The sequence below is a fragment of the Pseudophryne corroboree genome, chromosome 4 (genome assembly GCF_028390025.1).
Source record: "Pseudophryne corroboree isolate aPseCor3 chromosome 4, aPseCor3.hap2, whole genome shotgun sequence".
In the NCBI taxonomy this organism is placed as follows: domain Eukaryota; kingdom Metazoa; phylum Chordata; class Amphibia; order Anura; family Myobatrachidae; genus Pseudophryne; species Pseudophryne corroboree.
The window spans coordinates 606,815,869-606,834,695 of NC_086447.1; the positions used below are offsets into that span (position 1 = coordinate 606,815,869).

The 18,827-nt window shown below is 50.4% G+C and overlaps 1 protein-coding gene across 3 annotated transcripts in view; it reads right to left on the bottom strand.

Moving 5' to 3' along the window:
- The window catches only part of RNASET2 (ribonuclease T2), a 206,181-nt gene that overhangs the window by 108,588 nt on the left and 78,766 nt on the right, over positions 1 to 18,827 (bottom strand). For all 3 annotated transcript variants that reach the window (XM_063917598.1, XM_063917596.1, XM_063917597.1), the window contains one exon: positions 9,500 to 9,555. In XM_063917598.1, the coding sequence (XP_063773668.1) occupies positions 9,500 to 9,555 (56 nt within the window). The remainder of the gene's footprint in view (positions 1 to 9,499; positions 9,556 to 18,827) is intronic.

The following is an 18,827-nucleotide window of genomic DNA, read 5'->3' on the forward strand; positions in this document are numbered from 1 at the left end:
ACACGAAGTTAGACTTACCAGAGGAATCCGCCGACATTGACTGACCATAGGCTGCCAACCAGGAAATACCGTTGATGCCGACTGGGCATCCCCATACAACTGTATCTCCCCTATCGTGTTTTCTGTTTTAAGCACACAAACACCAATTTGCTAATACTTAATTTCCCGAATCAAGTACCACCATGCGCCGGCGGAGCCGACAGTTATCCCCACGGCAGCTTGTGACAAAGCCCTCACACCTGCTGACATATGTCGACCAACCAATAGTGGGTACAAACAGGGAAACATCGAATTTATGTAATATAAGAGTGATTATGCGTCCATTATCAACCATAATGCTATATGACACCCATATAGCTTTAAAAACACTGTGCCCCCCCTCCATCTTACTATCCAGCAAGTCCTGGCGGGGATATGAAGAAAATGGCGCTGACTCCTGTATGAGGGTTAAGCTCCGCCCCTTCCCGGCGCGCTTAAGCCCGCTCAAATTAAATAAATATATATATATATGATCTGGGGAACCTATATATATAGGGAGTAATCCCCTGTTTGTCTAAAACGCAGCTCAGGGCGTCCCCCCTGCGCCCCGCACCCACGGCAGCCGATGGTGTGTGGGAGCCACGGAGCGCAGCGCGCACGCTGCGGTACCCCGGTGGGCGAAGACACCCGGTGTCCAGGTATGTTCCCCCGCCTGGGATCATTCACTAAATGTTGCCCAGGGTGCTCCCCCTCCAGGCCGATGGCGTGCGGGAGTAGGGAGCGCAGCGCTGCTGCTCCCTCCCGTTCGTGGCGCACTGGCGGGGCGGGCACCGAAGTATGTCCCCCCGCCAGTGAACTACATAATATACAAATATATATATACTGCCCAGGGCGCTCCCCCCTCAGCGCCCTGCACCCTGCAGGCCGAAGGTGTCTGTGTGGGAGCAGGGAGCGCAGCGCTACCGCTGCTGCTCCCTCCCTTTCACGGCACACTGGTGGGGTGAACATACCCGGTGTTCGGGCACCGAAGTATGTCCCCCCCCCACCCCCGCCCCAGCGATCTACATATTATATATGCTGCCCAGGGCGCTCCCCCCCAGCGCCCTGCACCCTGCCAGAGACGTTGGTGTGTGGGAGCATGGAGCGCAGCGCTACCGCTGCTATTACCTCCATTACTGAAGTCTTCTGCCGTCACTGAAGTCTTCTTTTCTTCCAATACTCACCCGGCTTCTTTCTTCAGGCTTCTGTGAGGGGATTGACGGCGCGGCTCCGGGAACAAGCAGCTTGGCGCACCAAGTGATCGAACCCTCTGGAGCTAAAGGGGCCCAGTAGCCGAGAAGCAGAGTCTTTAAACTAAGAAGAAGTAGGTCCTGCTTCTCTCCCCTCACTCCCACGCTGCAGGAAGCCTGTAGCCAGCAGATGTCCCTGAAAATAAAAAACCTAACATAAAGTCTTTCAGAGAAACTCAGTAGAGCTCCCCTAGTGTGTGACCCATCACTCCTGGGCACAAAGTCTAACTGAGGTCTGGGGTAGGGGCATAGAGGGAGAAGCCAGTTCACACCCAGTTTACGTCTTTATAGTGTGCCCAAGCTCCCGCAGATCCGTCTATACCCCATGGTCCTTTTGGAGTCCCCAGCATCCTCTAGTACGTATGAGAAATAATAATTTAAAAACGGCGTGCAGGTCACCCCAAAAGCATAACCAGCCCCGGGCTCTTTGAGCTGGTCCTGGTTGCAAAAATACAGGGAAAAAATTCATTGGGGGTTCACCGTATTTAAACAACTAGCACCGGACTCTTGGACCAGTCCTGGTTCCAAAAATACGGTCCCCCGTATTATTGAAACCAGCACTGGGCTCCACTAGTCAGGAAAGTGATGCCACAGCCGGGGACACTTTTATATAGGTCCTTGCGGCCGCAGCATCACTGCCCCCTCTAGTCACCCCTGGCCGGGGTTCCATGGGGGAGTGGGGACCCCTAAAATAATGGGGTCCTCCCTTCAGGCACCCAAGGGCCAGGGATAAAGCCCGGAGCTGTCCCCACCATCCATGGGCTGTGGATGGAGGGCTGATAGCAGTGAAAGAGTTCAAATTAATATAGTCTTCTGCTGTGGTACTACAAGTCGCAGCAAGCCTCCCCATATGCTGGTACTTGGAGAACCACAAGTACCAGCATGCAGGGAATTAACGGGTACCCTCTGGTACCTGTAGTTCCACAACAAAAGAAATACCCAAAAAAAGACAATACACACACACACACCTTGAAAGTAAAAGTTTATTTACACACACTTACACACCCGGTTTTGGCCCCGTTTTCGACACACAAGCATGTGGATCGGCAGCTATTCTGCCGATCCACATGCTTTTCAACAAGTCGAATTCCTCGACTTGTCGAATATATTGAATAGGTTGGAACTCCTTCCGAGCTAAAAAAAGTAGAAAACTGCCGTCTTTTCGACAGACAGCAGCTTTCGACGTCAATTGAATATACCCCTTAGCCTGTTTTCGACAATGCGATCCGACTTTTTTTAAAGTCCAATCAGCATTGTAGAAAATGGGCCAAAAACCTGTCGGAAATGCCCGCAAATTTGAATATATACGTGGATCCATGGCTAATCCACCGATCCACGTGTATTCTGACAAGTCCGAAAAACGGCAAATGTCGTGGACCCCCAAGAGGGAGAAACGGTGTCGGTATGCCTGCTGTCGGGATTCCAGCGTCGGAATACTGTGCGCCGGGACCCCGACAGGCGGCAAACTGAAGACCACCCCATGGACTGTCTATATTGCATGTTGTCTTTGTATGGCTGAAGAGTATAATTTATAATTATATTGGTCAAAGTGCACTAGAAATACCAATTTACACAAAAATGCAATTGATTGGTACAAAATGAATCTTTTTAAATGTATAGGATAAATTAGCATTCTCCAGCATGAAGTTCTTGTGCAGGAAGAGGAAGGTTCAGTACCTCCACACAGCAAGAAACTCCCAACTAAATGTGCTCTGACCATAGATTTAGCATTGCTTGTTTTCACAAGTATTTAACCACATGCACCTAATCCTTACTCTCTAAGAAGTACAATATAATTCCCTTGCTTACTCCCATCAGATGGTACACTCACCTCAAATGCCACTTTCATAAATGATCCTTATTGTGTATAAAAAGGGTTAGGCCACAAACTGTTTCTGTATTATAATTTTAAAAATTAAGTTGCAAATCAATTAGCAGTTATGGACACCAGTTGCTACCATTTATCCTGCACCTCACAGCAACCAACATTCTAGATTTGTCCCTTGAACTCAATAGATGGGTGCAGGAAAATCTGGAATGTCAGGGTACCGTAAAATACGTGGTTATGTGCCAAGCCACACGTTGTGACCACAAATTGCCACTAGTTAAACTGCCCCCTTAGAATGTGCCCCATAGTAAGAAAAAACATGATTATTTCAATAAACTACAAAAAATACTAACTAAAAAATAATAAGAATTTACTTACCGATAATTCTATTTCTCGTAGTCCGTAGTGGATGCTGGGAACTCCGTAAGGACCATGGGGAATAGCGGCTCCGCAGGAGACTGGGCACATCTAAAGAAAGCTTTAGGACTATCTGGTGTGCACTGGCTCCTCCCCCTATGACCCTTCTCCAAGCCTCAGTTAGGATACTGTGCCCGGACGAGCGTACACAATAAGGAAGGATTTTGAATCCCGGGTAAGACTCATACCAGCCACACCAATCACACCGTACAACTTGTGATATGAAACCCAGTTAACAGCATGATAACAGAGGAGCCTCTGAATAGATGGCTCACAACAAGAACCCGATTAGTTAACAATAACTATGTACAAGTATTGCAGACAATCCGCACTTGGGATGGGCGCCCAGCATCCACTACGGACTACGAGAAATAGAATTATCGGTAAGTAAATTCTTATTTTCTCTGACGTCCTAGTGGATGCTGGGAACTCCGTAAGGACCATGGGGATTATACCAAAGCTCCCAAACGGGCGGGAGAGTGCGGATGACTCTGCAGCACCGAATGAGAGAACTCCAGGTCCTCCTCAGCCAGGGTATCAATTCGTAGAATTTTGCAAACGTGTTTGCCCCTGACCAAGTAGCTGCTCGGCAAAGTTGTAAAGCCGAGACCCCTCGGGCAGCCGCCCAAGATGAGCCCACCGTCCTTGTGGAATGGGCTTTTATTGATTTAGGCTGCGGTAATCCTACCGCAGAATGCGCCAGCTGAATAGTGCTACAAAACCAGCGCGCAATAAACTGCTTAGAAGCAGGAGCACCCAGCTTGTTGGGTGCCATCAGGATAAACAGCGAGTCAGTTTTCCTGACTCCAGCCGTCCTGGAAAAATAAAATTTACAGGGCTCTGACTACGTCCAGCAACTTGGAATCCTCCAAGTCCCCAGTAGCCGCAGGCACCACAATAGGTTGGTTCAAGTGAAAACCTGAGACCACCTTCGGGAGAAACTGAGGACGAGTCCTCAACTCTGCCCTATCCATACAGAAAATCAGATAAGGCCTTTTACATGACAAAGCCGCCAATTCTGACACACGCCTGGCCAAGGCCAAGGCCAACAGCATGACCACTTTCCACGCGAGATACTTTAGCTCCATGGTTTTAAGTGGCTCAACCAATGCGACATTAGGAAATCCAACACCACGTTGAGATCCAAAAAAGTGCCACAGGAGGCACAAAAGGAGGCTGAATATGTAGTACTCCTTTAACCAAAGTCTGAACTTCAGGCAGTGAAGCCAGTTCTTTCTGGAAGAAAATCGACAGAGCCGAAATCTGAACCTTGAGGGACACCAATTTGAGGCCCAAACGTCACCCCTGCTTGCAGGAAGTGCAGGAATCGACATAGTTGAAATTCCTCCGTCGGGGCCTTCATGGCCTCCCACCAAGCAACAAATTTTCGCCAAACGCGGCGATAATGTCTTGCGGTGACATCCTTCCTGGCTATGATCAGGGTAGGGATGACTTCCTTCGGAATACCCTTTTCCTTCAGGATCCGGTGTTCTACCGCCATGCCGTCAAACGCAGCCGCGGTAAGTCTTGGAACAGACAGGGTCCCTGCTGCAGCAGGTCTTGTCTGAGCGGCAGAGGCCAAGGGTCCTCTGCCAGCATCTCTTGAAGTTCCGGGTACCAAGCTCTTCATGGCCAATCCGGAACCCCGAGTATGGTTTTCACTCCTCGCCTTCTTATTATTCTCAGTACCTTGGGTATGAGAGGTAGAGGAGGAGACACATAAACCGACTGGTACACCCACGGTGTCACTAGAGCGTCCCCAGCGATCGCCTGAGGGTCCCTTGACCTGGCGCAATATCTTTTCAACTTCTTGTTGAGGCGGGACGCCATCATGTCCACCCGTGGTCCTTCCCAACGGTTTACCCGCATTTGGAAAACTTCTGGATGAAGTCCCCATTCTCCTGGGTGTAGGTCGCCCATCGGAGAATCCTTGTGGCTTCTGCCATCGCCATCCTGCTTCTTGTGCCGCCCTGTCTGTGTACATGGGCGACCGCCGTGATGTCGTCTGATTGGATCAGTACCGGCTGGTTCTGAAGCAGGGGCCTTGCTTGTCTTAGGGCATTGTAAATGGCCCTTAGCTGCAGAATATTTATGTGAAGCGAAATCTCCTTGGAAATTTCTTCCCTGTGTGACTGCACCCCAGCCCCGAAGGCTGGCATCCGTGGTCACCAGGACCCAGTCCTGTATTCCGAATCTGCGGCCCACTAGTAGATGAGCCCTCTGCAGCCACCACAGCAGCGACACCCTGTTTCTTGCTGACAGGGTTATCCGCTGTTGTATCTGTACATGGGACCCGGACCATTAGTCCCACAGGTCCCACTGGAACGTCCTTGCGTGGAGTCTTCCGAATGGAATTATGCTTCGTACGAAGCTACCATTTTTCCCAGGACTCGTGTGCATTGATGTACCGACACCTGTCCTGGTTTTAGGATGTCTCTGACTAGAGATGACAACTCCTCGGCTTTTTCCACTGGAAGAAACACTCTTTTCTGGTCTGCATTCAGAAACATTCCCAGGAACAGAAGACGTGTCGTCGGGACCAGCTGTGACTTTGGAATATTGAGAATCCAGTCGTGCTGTTGTAGTACTTCCCGAGAGAGTGCTACCCCCACTACCAACTGTTCTTTGGACCTCGCCTTTATCAGGAGATCGTCCAAGTACGGGATAATAAAAACTTCCTTCTTGCGAAGGAGTATCATCACTTCGGCCATTACCTAGGTAAAGACCTTCGGTGCCGTGGACAACTCCAACGGCCGCGTCTGGAACTGATAGTGACAGTCCTGTACCACATATCTGAGGTACTCCTGGTGAGGGGGGGGGAATGGGGACATGCAGGTACGCATCCTTGATGTCCAGGGAGACCCTGTAATCCCCCTCGTCCAGGCTCGTAATAAGCGCCCTGAGCGATTCCATCTTGAACTTGAATCTTCTGATATAAAAGTTCAAGTATTTTAATTTCAAGATGGGTCTCACCGAACCGTTGCGGTACCACAACCACTGTGGAATAGTAACCCCTTCCTTGCTGAAGGAGGGGCACCTTGACAATTACTTGTTGTGATTATAGTGTTGAATATCCACCAACACCGTCTCCCTGGCAGAGGGAGGTGCCGGTAAGGCAGATTTTAGGAAACGGCGGGGGGAAGAACGTCTCGAACTCCAGCCTGTACCCCTGAGATAATACTTGAAGGACCCAGGGATCTATGTGAGAGAGCCCACTGTCCGCTGAAATATCTGAGACGGGCCCCCACCGTACCCGGGTCCGCCTGAGCAGCCCCAGCACCATGCTGTGGACCTACCGGACGCAGGGAGGACTTCTGCTCTTGGGAACTAGCTGTGTGTTGCAGCTTTTTTCCTCTACCTTTGCCTCTCGGCAGAAAGGATGAGCCTCTAGCCCACTTGTTTTTCTGGGGCCGAAAGGACTGTACTTGATGATACGGTGCTTTCTTTTGTTGTGGGGTAGCCTGTGGCAAAAAAATTAATTTCCCAGCAGTAGCTGTGGAAACGAGGTCTGAAAAACTATCCCCAAACAGTTTTACCCCCTTATAGGGCAACTTCCATGTGCCGATTCGAGTCGGCATCGCCTGACCATTGCCAAGTCCATAACCCCCGTCTGGCGGCAATGGACCTAGCGCTTATTTTTGATGCCAGCCGGCAAATATCCCTCTGTGCATCACGCATGTATAAGACCACGTCTTTTATATGCTCTATTTTCAGCAAAATATTGTCCCTATCCATAGTTATTTTCCGACAGGGAATCTGACCACGCAGCGGGAGCACTGCCCATCCATGCCGAAGCAATGGCTGGTCGCAATATAATGCCCTAGTGTGTGACCATATCTTATAGGGTAACCTCCTGCTTTCTATCAGCAGGTTCCTTCAGGGCGGCCGTACCCGAAGACGGTAGTGCCACCTTTTCTGATAAGCGTGTAAGCGCTGTATCTACCCTATGGGGTGTTTCCCCGCGTGACCTATCCTCTGGCGGGAAAGGGTACGCTGCCAATAACCGTTGTAGAAATTATCAATTTCTTACCGGGGGAAGACCACTCTTCCTCACACACCTCATTTAATTTCTCAGATGCAGGAAAAACTACTAATAGTTTTCTCTCACCAAACACAATACCCTTTTATGTGGTACCTGGGGTATAATCATAAATGTGTAATACATTTTTCATTGTCTCAATCCTGTAACTGGTGGAGCTATTTGGAGGGTACACCAGTCTCATCGATGTCGACACTGGAGTCAGTATCCGTGTCGACATCTGTGTCTGTTATCTGAGGTAGCGGGCGATTTTAGAGCCCCCCATGACATTTGAGACGCTGGAACAGGCACAAGCTGAGTAGCCGGCTGTTCCGTGTCGTCGGCCTTTTATGTAAGGAGTTGACACTTTCACGTAATCCTTCCATAAGTTCAACCACACCGGTGTCGACCCCGCAGGGGGTGACAACATATTTACAGGCATTCGCTCCGCCTCCACCTCATTATCCTCCACATACCTGTCGACACAGCCGTACCGACACACAGCACACACACAGGGAATGCTCTGATAGAGGACAGGACCCCACAAAGCCCTTTGGGGAGACAGAGGGAGAGTATGCCAGCACACACCAGGGCGCTATATATCACAGGGATAGCACCTATAAAAAAGTGTTTTCCCTTATAGCTGCATATATGTTGTATACTGCGCCTAAATTGTGCCCCCCCCTCTCTTTTTAACCCTTTCTGTAGTGTATTAACTGCAGAGGAGAGCCAGGGAGCTTCCCTCCAACGGAGCTGTGAGGGAAAAATGGCGCCAGTGTGCTGAGGAGATAGGCTCCGCCCCTTTTTCGCGGACTTTTCTCCCGCATTTTTATGGAATCTGGCAGGGGTTAATATACATCCATATAGCCCTGGGGGTTATATGTGATGTATTTTTGCCAGCCAAGGTGTTTATATTGCTGCTCAGGGCGCCCCCCCCCAGCGCCCTGCACCCTCAGTGACCGGAGTGTGTGGTGTGCATGAGGAGCAATGGCGCACAGCTGCAGTGCTGTGCGCTACCTTGGTGAAGACTGATGTCTTCTGCCGCCGATTTTCCGGACCTCTTCTTGCTTCTGGCTCTGTAAGGGGGCCGGCGGCGCGGCTCTGGGACCGGACTCCGAGGCTGGGCCTGTGTTCGGTCCCTCTGGAGCTAATGGTGTCCAGTAGCCTAAGAAGCCCAAGCTGGCTGCAAGCAGGCAGGTTCGCTTCTTCTCCCCTTAGTCCCTCGATGCAGTGAGCCTGTTGCCAGCAGGTCTCACTGAAAATAAAAAACCTAAAACTAACTTTTTCTAAGAAGCTCAGGAGAGCTCCTAGATTGCACCCTGCTCGGTCGGGCACAAAAATCTAACTGAGGCTTGGAGGAGGGTCATAGGGGGAGGAGCCAGTGCACACCAGATAGTCCTAAAGCTTTCTTTAGATGTGCCCAGTCTCCTGCGGAGCCGCTATTCCCCATGGTCCTTACGGAGTTCCCAGCATCCACTAGGACGTCAGAGAAACAAGAAAAATCAGAGATATCTCCTTCAATGAGAATGCGGTTTGATCCTATTTACCAAGCTCCGTAAAGCTTTTAAGAGCATGGCCGAGTTAGCCTCTTTGTGACTATAGAAGAATTATCAATGGAGAGTGATCTTCGGATATCTTCCCGTTTGTTCATCACATATTGCATAGGTGCAGCGTTTCAGAAGGTAGTGAAGTGATAATGATAGCTATGACTTTACTGCTAATCTCTTCGGTAGGACAATCTCTTAGCAGATATCCTGTCCCGGCTATAGCTTTTTAAATATAAAGGAACGAAAGAACGGTAGGATATCCTTTTCTTGTTGAAATGTGATGGGCAGAACATATATTATCATAGGATTATGGTAAACAAGAGTACATTTTTCATACAGTACAGTAGGTATGTAAAAAAAACACACACAGGTTAGTACAGTAGATAAGAAATACATTAACATAACAAAAAAAAAAGTTTACCACAATCCATGTAATGTCCAGTAATTTGGAAGGTTTTTACATTTCACTTCAGCCAGCTGAAATAAAAGGGAAAATTCAGAACACATAATGAAGCGATGCAATAGTAGGATTTTTGATACTTACTGTTAAATCAGTTTCTCTTATGTGGTGTAGAGGGTACTGTTCAAGGAAGAAACTTGTTTGTAGGCTGCCTCCTCCCACTCTACATCTCATACAGTATGGCTAAGCACCTCAGTTTTGACTTTTATAAGCCTTTCGGAGAAATAATAAGATTTTACTTACCGGTAAATCTATTTCTCGTAGTCCGTAGAGGATGCTGGGACTCCGTAAGGACCATGGGGAATAGACGGGCTCCGCAGGAGATAGGGCACTTTAAGAAAGCTTTGGACTCTGGGTGTGCACTGGCTCCTCCCTCTATGCCCCTCCTCCAGACCTCAGTTAGGGAAACTGTGCCCAGAGGAGATGGACAGTACGAGGAAGGATTTTTGTAAATCTAAGGGCGAGATCCATACCAGCCACACCAATCACACCATATAACTTGTGATAAACTTACCCAGTTAACAGTATGAACAACAACATAGCCATGGTTCAACCGAAAAACTATAACATAACCCTTATGTAAGCAATAACTATATACAAGTCTTGCAGAAAAAGTCTGCACTTGGGACAGGTGCCCAGCATCCTCTACGGCAGGGGTGGGGAACCTCCGGCCCGCGGGCCGTATAAGGCCCGCAAAGCCATTTTGGTCCGGCCCACCAGCTTGTGTCAGTGAGACACGCTGCCGCTCAGTCCGGCGGCAGCGTGTCTCAGCTGTCAGAACAGGGAGGATAGCACGGCTGTCGGGTGGGAGCCAATCAGAGCTCGCAGACTGGCAGCCAATCAGAAGCCGCGGCTGCCGGTCCGCGAGCTTGATTGGCTCTCGAACCGGCGGCTGGTTTCAAGTCCTACATGCCGCCGCCGCCCAACATAGCCGCACTCTCCTCCGTGTCCCGCCGAAAGCAGCACGGAGGGGGGGGGCAGGGCAGGGCATCTGTATACCTGGCACTGTGGGGGGCATCTGTACACCTGGCACTGTGGGGGGCATCTGTATACCTGGCACTGTGGGGGGCATCTGTATACCTGGCACTGTGGGGGGCATCTGTATACCTGGCACTATGAGGGGCATCTGTATACCTGGCACTGTAGGGGCATCTGTATACCTGGCACTGTGAGGGGCATTTGTATACCTGGCACTGTGGGGGCATCTGTATACCTGGCACTGTGGGGACATCTGTATACCTGGCACTGTGGGGGCATCTGTATACCTGGCACTGTGGGGGCATCTGTATACCTGGCACTGTAAGGGGCATTTGTATACCTGGCACTGTGGGGGCATCTGTATACCTGGCACTGTGGGGGCATCTGTATACCTGGCACTGTGGGGGGCATCTGTATACCAGGCACTGTGGGAGGCATCTGTATACCTGGCACTATGAGGGGCATCTGTATACCTGGCATTGTGGGGGCATCTGTATACCTGGCACTGTGAGGGGCATTTGTATACCTGGCACTGTGGGGGCATCTGTATACCTGGCACTGTGGGGGCATCTGTATACCTGGCACTGTGGGGGCATCTGTATACCTGGCACTGTGGGGACATCTGTATACCTGGCACTGTGGGGGCATCTGTATACCTGGCACTGTGGGGACATCTGTATACCTGGCACTGTGAGGGGCATTTGTATACCTGGCACTGTGGGGGCATCTGTATACCTGGCACTGTGGGGGCATCTGTATACCTGGCACTGTGAGGGGCATTTGTATACCTGGCACTGTGGGGGCATCTGTATACCTGGCACTGTGAGGGGCATTTGTATACCTGGCACTGTGGGGACATCTGTATACCTGGCACTGTGGGGACATCTGTATACCTGCCACTGTGAGGGGCATTTGTATACCTGGCACTGTGGGGGCATCTGTATACCTACCTGGCACTGTGGGGGCAATTGTGGATCTGGCACCGCACTATTGGGGGCATATGTGTATCACGTCCCATTTTAACTGGCCACACCCATTTTTTGGAGAGCGCGCCTCCGGCGCGCACACACAGTACCTCTAAGGGGCAGACCTACTGGGGGGCAGGGTAATTTTTTAAGTTGAGAATTTTTGTATGGCCCCCGAAGGATTTTATAAATATCCAAATGGCCCTCGGTAGAAAAAAGGTTCCCCACCCCTGCTCTACGGACTACGAGAAATAGATTTACCGGTAAGTAAAATCTTATTTTCTCTAACGTCCTTGAGGATGCTGGGACTCCGTAAGGACCATGGGGATTATACCAAAGCTCCCAAACGGGCGGGAGAGTGCGGATGACTCTGCAGCACCGATTGAGCAAACAGGAGGTCCTCCTCAGCCAGGGTATCAAACTTATAGTACTTTGCAAAGGTGTTTGTCCCCGACCAAGTAGCTGCTCGGCACAACTGTAATGCCGAGACCCCTCGGGCAGCCGCCCAAGAAGAGCCCACTTTCCTAGTGGAGTGGGCCTTAACCGATTTCGGTAACGGCAATCCTGCCGTAGAATGCGCCTGCTGAATCGTGTTACAGATCCAGCGAGCATTGTCTGCTTTGATGCAGGTGCGCCAACCTTGTTGGCCGCATACAGAACGAACAAAGCTTCAGTCTTCCTGATTCTAGCCGTTCTGGTCACATAAATCTTCAAAGCCCTGACTACATCCAAGGACTCGGAATCCTCCAAGTCCCGTGTAGCCACAGGCATGACAATAGGTTGGTTCACATGAATAGATGAGACCACTTTTGGCAGAAAGTGAGGGCAAGTCCTCAACTCTGCCCTATCCACGTGAAACACCAAGTATGGGCTTTTATGTGATAAAGCCGCCAATTCTGAAACACGTCTTGCCGAAGCTAACGCCAACAACATGACCACTTTCCAAGTGAGGTATTTCAACTCCACAGTTTTGAGTGGTTCAAACCAAGGTGACTTGAGGAAACGCAACACCACGTTAAGATCCCAAGGCGCCACCAGAGGCACAAAGGGAGGCTGAATATGCAGCACCCCCTTCACAAAGGTCTGTACTTCAGGAATAGAGGCTAATTCTCTTTGAAAGAAAATGGATAAGGCCGAAATCTGGACCTTTATGGACCCTAATTTTAGGCCCAAAGTCACTCCTGTTTGAAGGAAGTGAAGTAGACGGCCCAAATGGAACTCCTCCGTAGGAGCAGCTCTGGCCTCACACCAAGAAACATATTTACGCCATATACGGTGATAATGTTTTAACGTCACGTCTTTCCTAGCCTTGATCAGGGTAGGAATGACTTCCTCCGGAATCCCTTTTTCCGCTAGGATCCGGCGTTCAACCGCCATGCCGTCAAACGCAGCCGCGGTAAGTCTTGGAACAGACAGGGCCCCTGCCGCAGCAGGTCCTGCCTTAGAGGAAGAGGCCACGGATCCCCTGCGAGCAACTCTTGCAGCTCCGGATACCAAGTCCTCCGTGGCCAATCCAGAACAATGAGTATTGTTCTGACCCTGCTTCTTCGTATTATTCTCAACACCTTGGGTATGAGAGGAAGAGGAGGAAACACATAGACCGATCTGAACACCCAAGGTGTCACCAGAGCATCTACCGCTACCGCCTGAGGGTCCCTTGACCTGGCGCAATACCGCTTTAGCTTTTTGTTGAGACGGGATGCCATCATGTCGATTTGAGGCAGTCCCCAACGATCCGTGATCTGTGCGAAGACTTCTTGATGAAGTCCCCACTCTCCCAGATGCAGGTCGTGCCTGCTGAGGAAGTCCGCCTCCCAGTTGTCCACCCCCGGGATGAATACCGCTGATATCGCGCTTACATGGCCTTCCGCCCAGCGTAGAATCCTGGTCGCTTCTGCCATGGCCATTCTGCTCCTTGTTCCGCCTTGGCGGTTTATATGAGCCACTGCCGTGACATTGTCTGACTGAATCAGAACCGGTTTTCTCCAAAGCCATTCCTTCGCTTGACGCAGGGCGTTGTATATGGCCCTCAACTCCAGGACGTTGATGTGGAGACAAGACTCTAGGCTTGACCAGAGACCTTGGAAATTTCTTCCCAGTGTCACTGCTCCCCAGCCTCGGAGGCTTGCGTCCGTGGTCACCAGGACCCAGTCCTGAATGGCGAACCTGCGACCTTCTAGTAGGTGAGCACTGTTCAGCCACCACAGGAGAGATACCCTGGTCCTGGGAGACAGGGTGATCCTTTGATGCATTTGTAAATGGGACCCAGACCACTTGTCCAAGAGGTCCCATTGAAAAGTCCTCGCATGGAACCTGCTGAAAGGGATGGCCTCGTAGGAAGCCACCATCTTCCCCAGGACCCGCGTGCACTGATGCACTGAAACCTTATTTGGTTTTAATAGGTTCCTGACCATGGCTATGAGTTCCTGAACCTTTTCGATCGGAAGAAAAACCTTTTTCTGGTCTGTGTCTAGAATCAGCCCCAAAAAGGTCAGACGCGTTGTAGGGACTAGCTGGGACTTCGGTATATTGAGAATCCAGCCGTGTATCTGCAACGTCTTCATTGACAGAGACACGCTGTCCAGCAACCTCTCCCGAGATCTTGCCTTTATGAGGAGATCGTCCAAGTATGGGATAATTGTGACCCCCTACGTGCGCAGGAGCACCATCATTTCCGCCATTACCTTGGTGAAAATTCTCGGGCCCGTGGAAAGCCCAAACGGCAACGTCTGAAATTGGTAGTGACAGTCCTGCACTGCAAATCTCAGGAACGCCTGATGCGGGGGGAATATCGGAACATGAAGGTAAGCATCCTTTATGTCCAGGCACACCATCCAATCCCCCCCCTCCAGGCTGGCGATGACCGCCCTGAGTGATTCCATTTTGAACTTGAACCTCTTCAAGTACAGGTTCAGAGATTTCAGGTTTAAAATGGGTCTGACCGAACCGTCCGGTTTCGGGACCACAAACAGGGTTGAGTAATATCCCTCTCCTTGCTGGAGATGAGGAACTGTGACAATCACCTGTTGAATACACAATTTTTGGATTGCTGCCAACACTAGCTCCCTCTCTGATGGGGAAGCCGGCAGAGCCGATTTGAAAAATCGGCGAGGAGGCAAGTCTTCGAATTCCAGCCTGTATCCCTGAGAAACAATCTCTAATGCCCAGGGATCCACCTGCGAGTGAACCCAGACGTGGCTGAAAAACCGAAGACGAGCCCCCACCAAATCTGCCTCCCCTCAGGAAGCCCCAGCGTCATGCGGTGGACTTTGCAGACGCAGGGGAGGACTTCTGCTCTTGGGAACTAGCTGTGTGCAGCTTTTTCTCTAACGTCCTAAGTGGATGCTGGGGACTCCGTAAGGACCATGGGGAATAGCGGCTCCGCAGGAGACTGGGCACATCTAAAGAAAGCTTTAGGACTAACTGGTGTGCACTGGCTCCTCCCCCTATGACCCTCCTCCAAGCCCCAGTTAGATTTCTGTGCCCGACGAGAAGGGTGCACACTAGGGGCTCTCCTGAGCTTCTTAGTGAAAGTTTTAGTTTAGGTTTGTTATTTTCAGTGAGACCTGCTGGCAACAGGCTCACTGCATCGAGGGACTAAGGGGAGAAGAAGCGAACTCACCTGAGTGCAGAGTGGATTGGGCTTCTTGGCTACTGGACATTAGCTCCAGAGGGACGATCACAGGCCCAGCCTGGATGGGTCCCGGAGCCGCGCCGCCGGCCCCCTTACAGAGCCAGAAGAGCGAAGAGGTCCGGAAAAACCGGCGGCAGAAGACGTTCCTGTCTTCAATAAGGTAGCGCACAGCACTGCAGCTGTGCGCCATTGCTCTCAGCACACTTCATACTCCGGTCACTGAGGGTGCAGGGCGCTGGGGGGGGGCGCCCTGAGACGCAATAAAACATGATAAAAATACCTTACATGGCAAAAAATACATCACATATAGCTCCTGGGCTATATGGATGCATTTAACCCCTGCCAGAATATACAGAAAAACGGGTGATAAGGCCGCCGAAAAGGGGGCGGAGCCTATCTTCTCAGCACACTGGCGCCATTTTCCCTCACAGCTCAGTTGGAGGGAAGCTCCCTGGCTCTTCCCTGCAGTCACTACACTACAGAAAGGGTTAAAAAAAGAGAGGGGGGCACTAATTAGGCGCAGTATTAAAACATACAGCAGCTATAAGGGGAAAAACACTTATATAAGGTTATCCCTGTATATATATATAGCGCTCTGGTGTGTGATGGCATACTCTCCCTCTGTCTCCCCAAAGGGCTAGTGGGGTCCTGTCCTCTATCAGAGCATTCCCTGTGTGTGTGCTGTGTGTCGGTACGTTTGTGTCGACATGTATGAGGAGAAAAATGATGTGGAGACGGAGCAGAGTGTCTGTAACAGTGATGTCACCACCTAGGGGGTCGACACCTGAGTGGATGTACTGTTGAGAATTACGTGACAGTGTCAGCTCTGTATAAAAAAACAGTGGTTGACATGAGACAGCCGGCTACTCAGCTTGTGCCAGTCCAGACGTCTCATAGGCCGTCAGGGGCTCTAAAGCGCCCGTTACCTCAGATGGCAGATACAGACGCCGACACGGATACTGACTCCTGTGTCGACGGTGAAGAGACAACCGTGATTTCCAGTAGGGCCACACGTTACATGATTGAGACAATGGAAAATGTTTTATACATTTCTGATAATACGAGTACCACCAAAAAGGGGTATTATGTTCGGTGAGGGAAAAACTACCTGTAGTTTTCCTGAATCTGAGAAATAAAATGAGGTGTGTGATGATGCGTGGGTTTCCCCCCGATAACAATTGATAATTTCTTAAAAAGTATTGGTGTATACCCTTTCCCGCCAGAGGTTAGGGTGCGTTGGGAAACACCCCCTAGGGGGGATAAGGCGCTCACACGCTTGTAAGAACAAGGGCTCTACCCTCTCATGAGATGGCCGCCCTTAAGGATCCTGCTGATAGAAAGCAGGAGGGTATCCAAAAATGTATTCACACACATACTGGTGTTATACTGCGACCAGCAATCGCCTCAGCCTGGAGGTGCAGTGCTGGGTTGGCATGGTCGGATTCCCTGACTGGAAATATTGATATCCTAGATAAGGATAGTATATTATTGCCTATAGAGCATTTAAAAGATGCATTTCTATATATGCATGATGCACAGCGGAATATTTGCCGACTGGCATCAAGTATAAGTGCGTTTGTCCAATTCTACCAGTAAAATGGTCAGGTGATGCGGATTCCAAACGGCATTTGGAAGTATTGCCTTTGAAAAGGGACATTTGGGGTCGGTCTTTTAGACCTGGTGGCCACGGCAACAACTGGGAAATCCACGTTTGTACCCCAGGTCGCCTCTCAAAATAAGACGCCGCATTATCAGGCGCAGTCCTTTGTTGGCAAGCGGACAAAAGGTTCCTCTTTTCTGCTCGTGACAGAGGGAGAGGAAAAAGGCTGAAGAGATTAGCCAGTTCCCAGGAACAGAAACCCTTTCCCGCCTCTGCCAAGCCCTCAGTATGACGCTAGGGCCTTACAAGCTCAGGCACGGTGGGGGCCCGTTCTCAATGAATTTCAGTGCGCAGTGGGCTCACTCACAAGTAGACCCCTGGATCCTTCAGGTAATATCTCAAGGGTACATATTGGAATTCGAGACGTCTCCCCCTCGCCGTTTCCAAAAGTCGGCTTTACCGACGTCTCCCTCTGACAGGGAGGCAGTTTTGGAAGCCATTCACAAGCTGTATTCCCAGCAGGTGATAATCAAGGTACCCCTCCTGCAACAGGGAACGGGGTATTATTCCACACTATTGTGGTACCGAAGCCAGACGGCTCGGTGAGACCGATTCTAAATCTAAATCTAAAATCTAAAATCTTTGAACACTTACATACAGAGGTTCAAATTCAAGATTGAGTCACTCAGAGCAGTGATTGCGAACCTGGAAGAAGGGGACTACATGATGTCTCGGGACATCAAGGATGCTTACCTTCATGTCAAAATTTACCCTTCTCACCAAGGGTACCTCAGGTTATGGTACAGAACTGTCACTATCAGTTCAGACGCTGCCGTAGGGATGGTCCACGGCACCCCGGGTCTTTACCAAGGTAATGGCCGAAATGATATCCCTTCGAAGGAAGGAAATTTTAGTTACCCCTTACTTGGACGATTCCCTGATAAGGGTAAGATCCAGGGAACAGTTGGAAGTCGGTGTAGCACTATCTCAGGTAGTATTGCGGCAGCACGATTGGATTCTCAATATTCCAAAATCGCAGCTGGTTCCGACGACTTGTCTTCTGTTTTTCTAGGGATGTTCCTGGACACAGTCCAGAAAAAAGGTGTTTCTCCCGGAAGAGAAAGCCAGGGAGTTATCCGAGCTAGTCAGGAACCTCCTAAAACCGAACCAAGTCTCAGTGCATCAATGCAAAAGGGTTCTGGGTAAAAATGGTGGCTTCCTACGAAGCAATCCCATTCGTTAGATTCCACGCAAGAACTTTCCAGTGGAACCTACTGGACAAATGGTCCGGGTCGCATTTTCAGATGCATCAGCGGATAACCCTGTCACCAAGGACAAGGGTATCCATCCTGTGGTGGTTGCAGAGTGCTCATCTTCTAGAGGGCCGCAGATTCGGCATTCAGGACTGGGTCCTGGTGACCACGGATGCCAGCCTGCGAGGCTGGGGAGCAGTCACACAGGGAAGGAATATCCAGGGCTTAGGGTCAAGCCTGGATACATCACTTCACATAAATATCCTGAAGCTAAGGGCCATTTACAATGCTCTAAGCTTAGCAAGACCTCTGCTTCAAGGTCAGCCGGTGTTGATCCAGTCGGACGACATCATGGCAGTCACCCACGTAAACAGGCAGGGTGGCACAAGAAGCAGGAGGGCAATGGCAGAAGCTGCAGGGATTCTTCGCTGGGCGGAAAATCATGTGATAGCACTGTCAACAGTATTCATTCCGGGAGTGGACAACTGGGAAGCAGACTTCCTCAGCACGACCTCCACCCGGGAGAGTGGGGACTTCACCCAGAAGTCGTCCACATGATTAAAAAACTCGACAGGTATTGCGCCAGGTCAAGAGACCCTCAGGCAATAGTTGTAGACGCTCTGGTAACACCGTGGGTGTACCAGTCAGTGTATGTGTTCCCTCCTCTGCCTCTCATACCCAAGGTACTGAGATTGATAAGATGGAGAGGAGAAAGCACTATATTCGTGGCTCCGGATTGGCCAAGAAGGACTTGGTAACCGGAACTTCAAGAGATGCTCACGGAGGATCCGTGGCCTCTACCTCTAAGAAGGGACCTGCTCCAGCAAGGACCCTGTCTGTTCCAAGACTTACCGCGGCT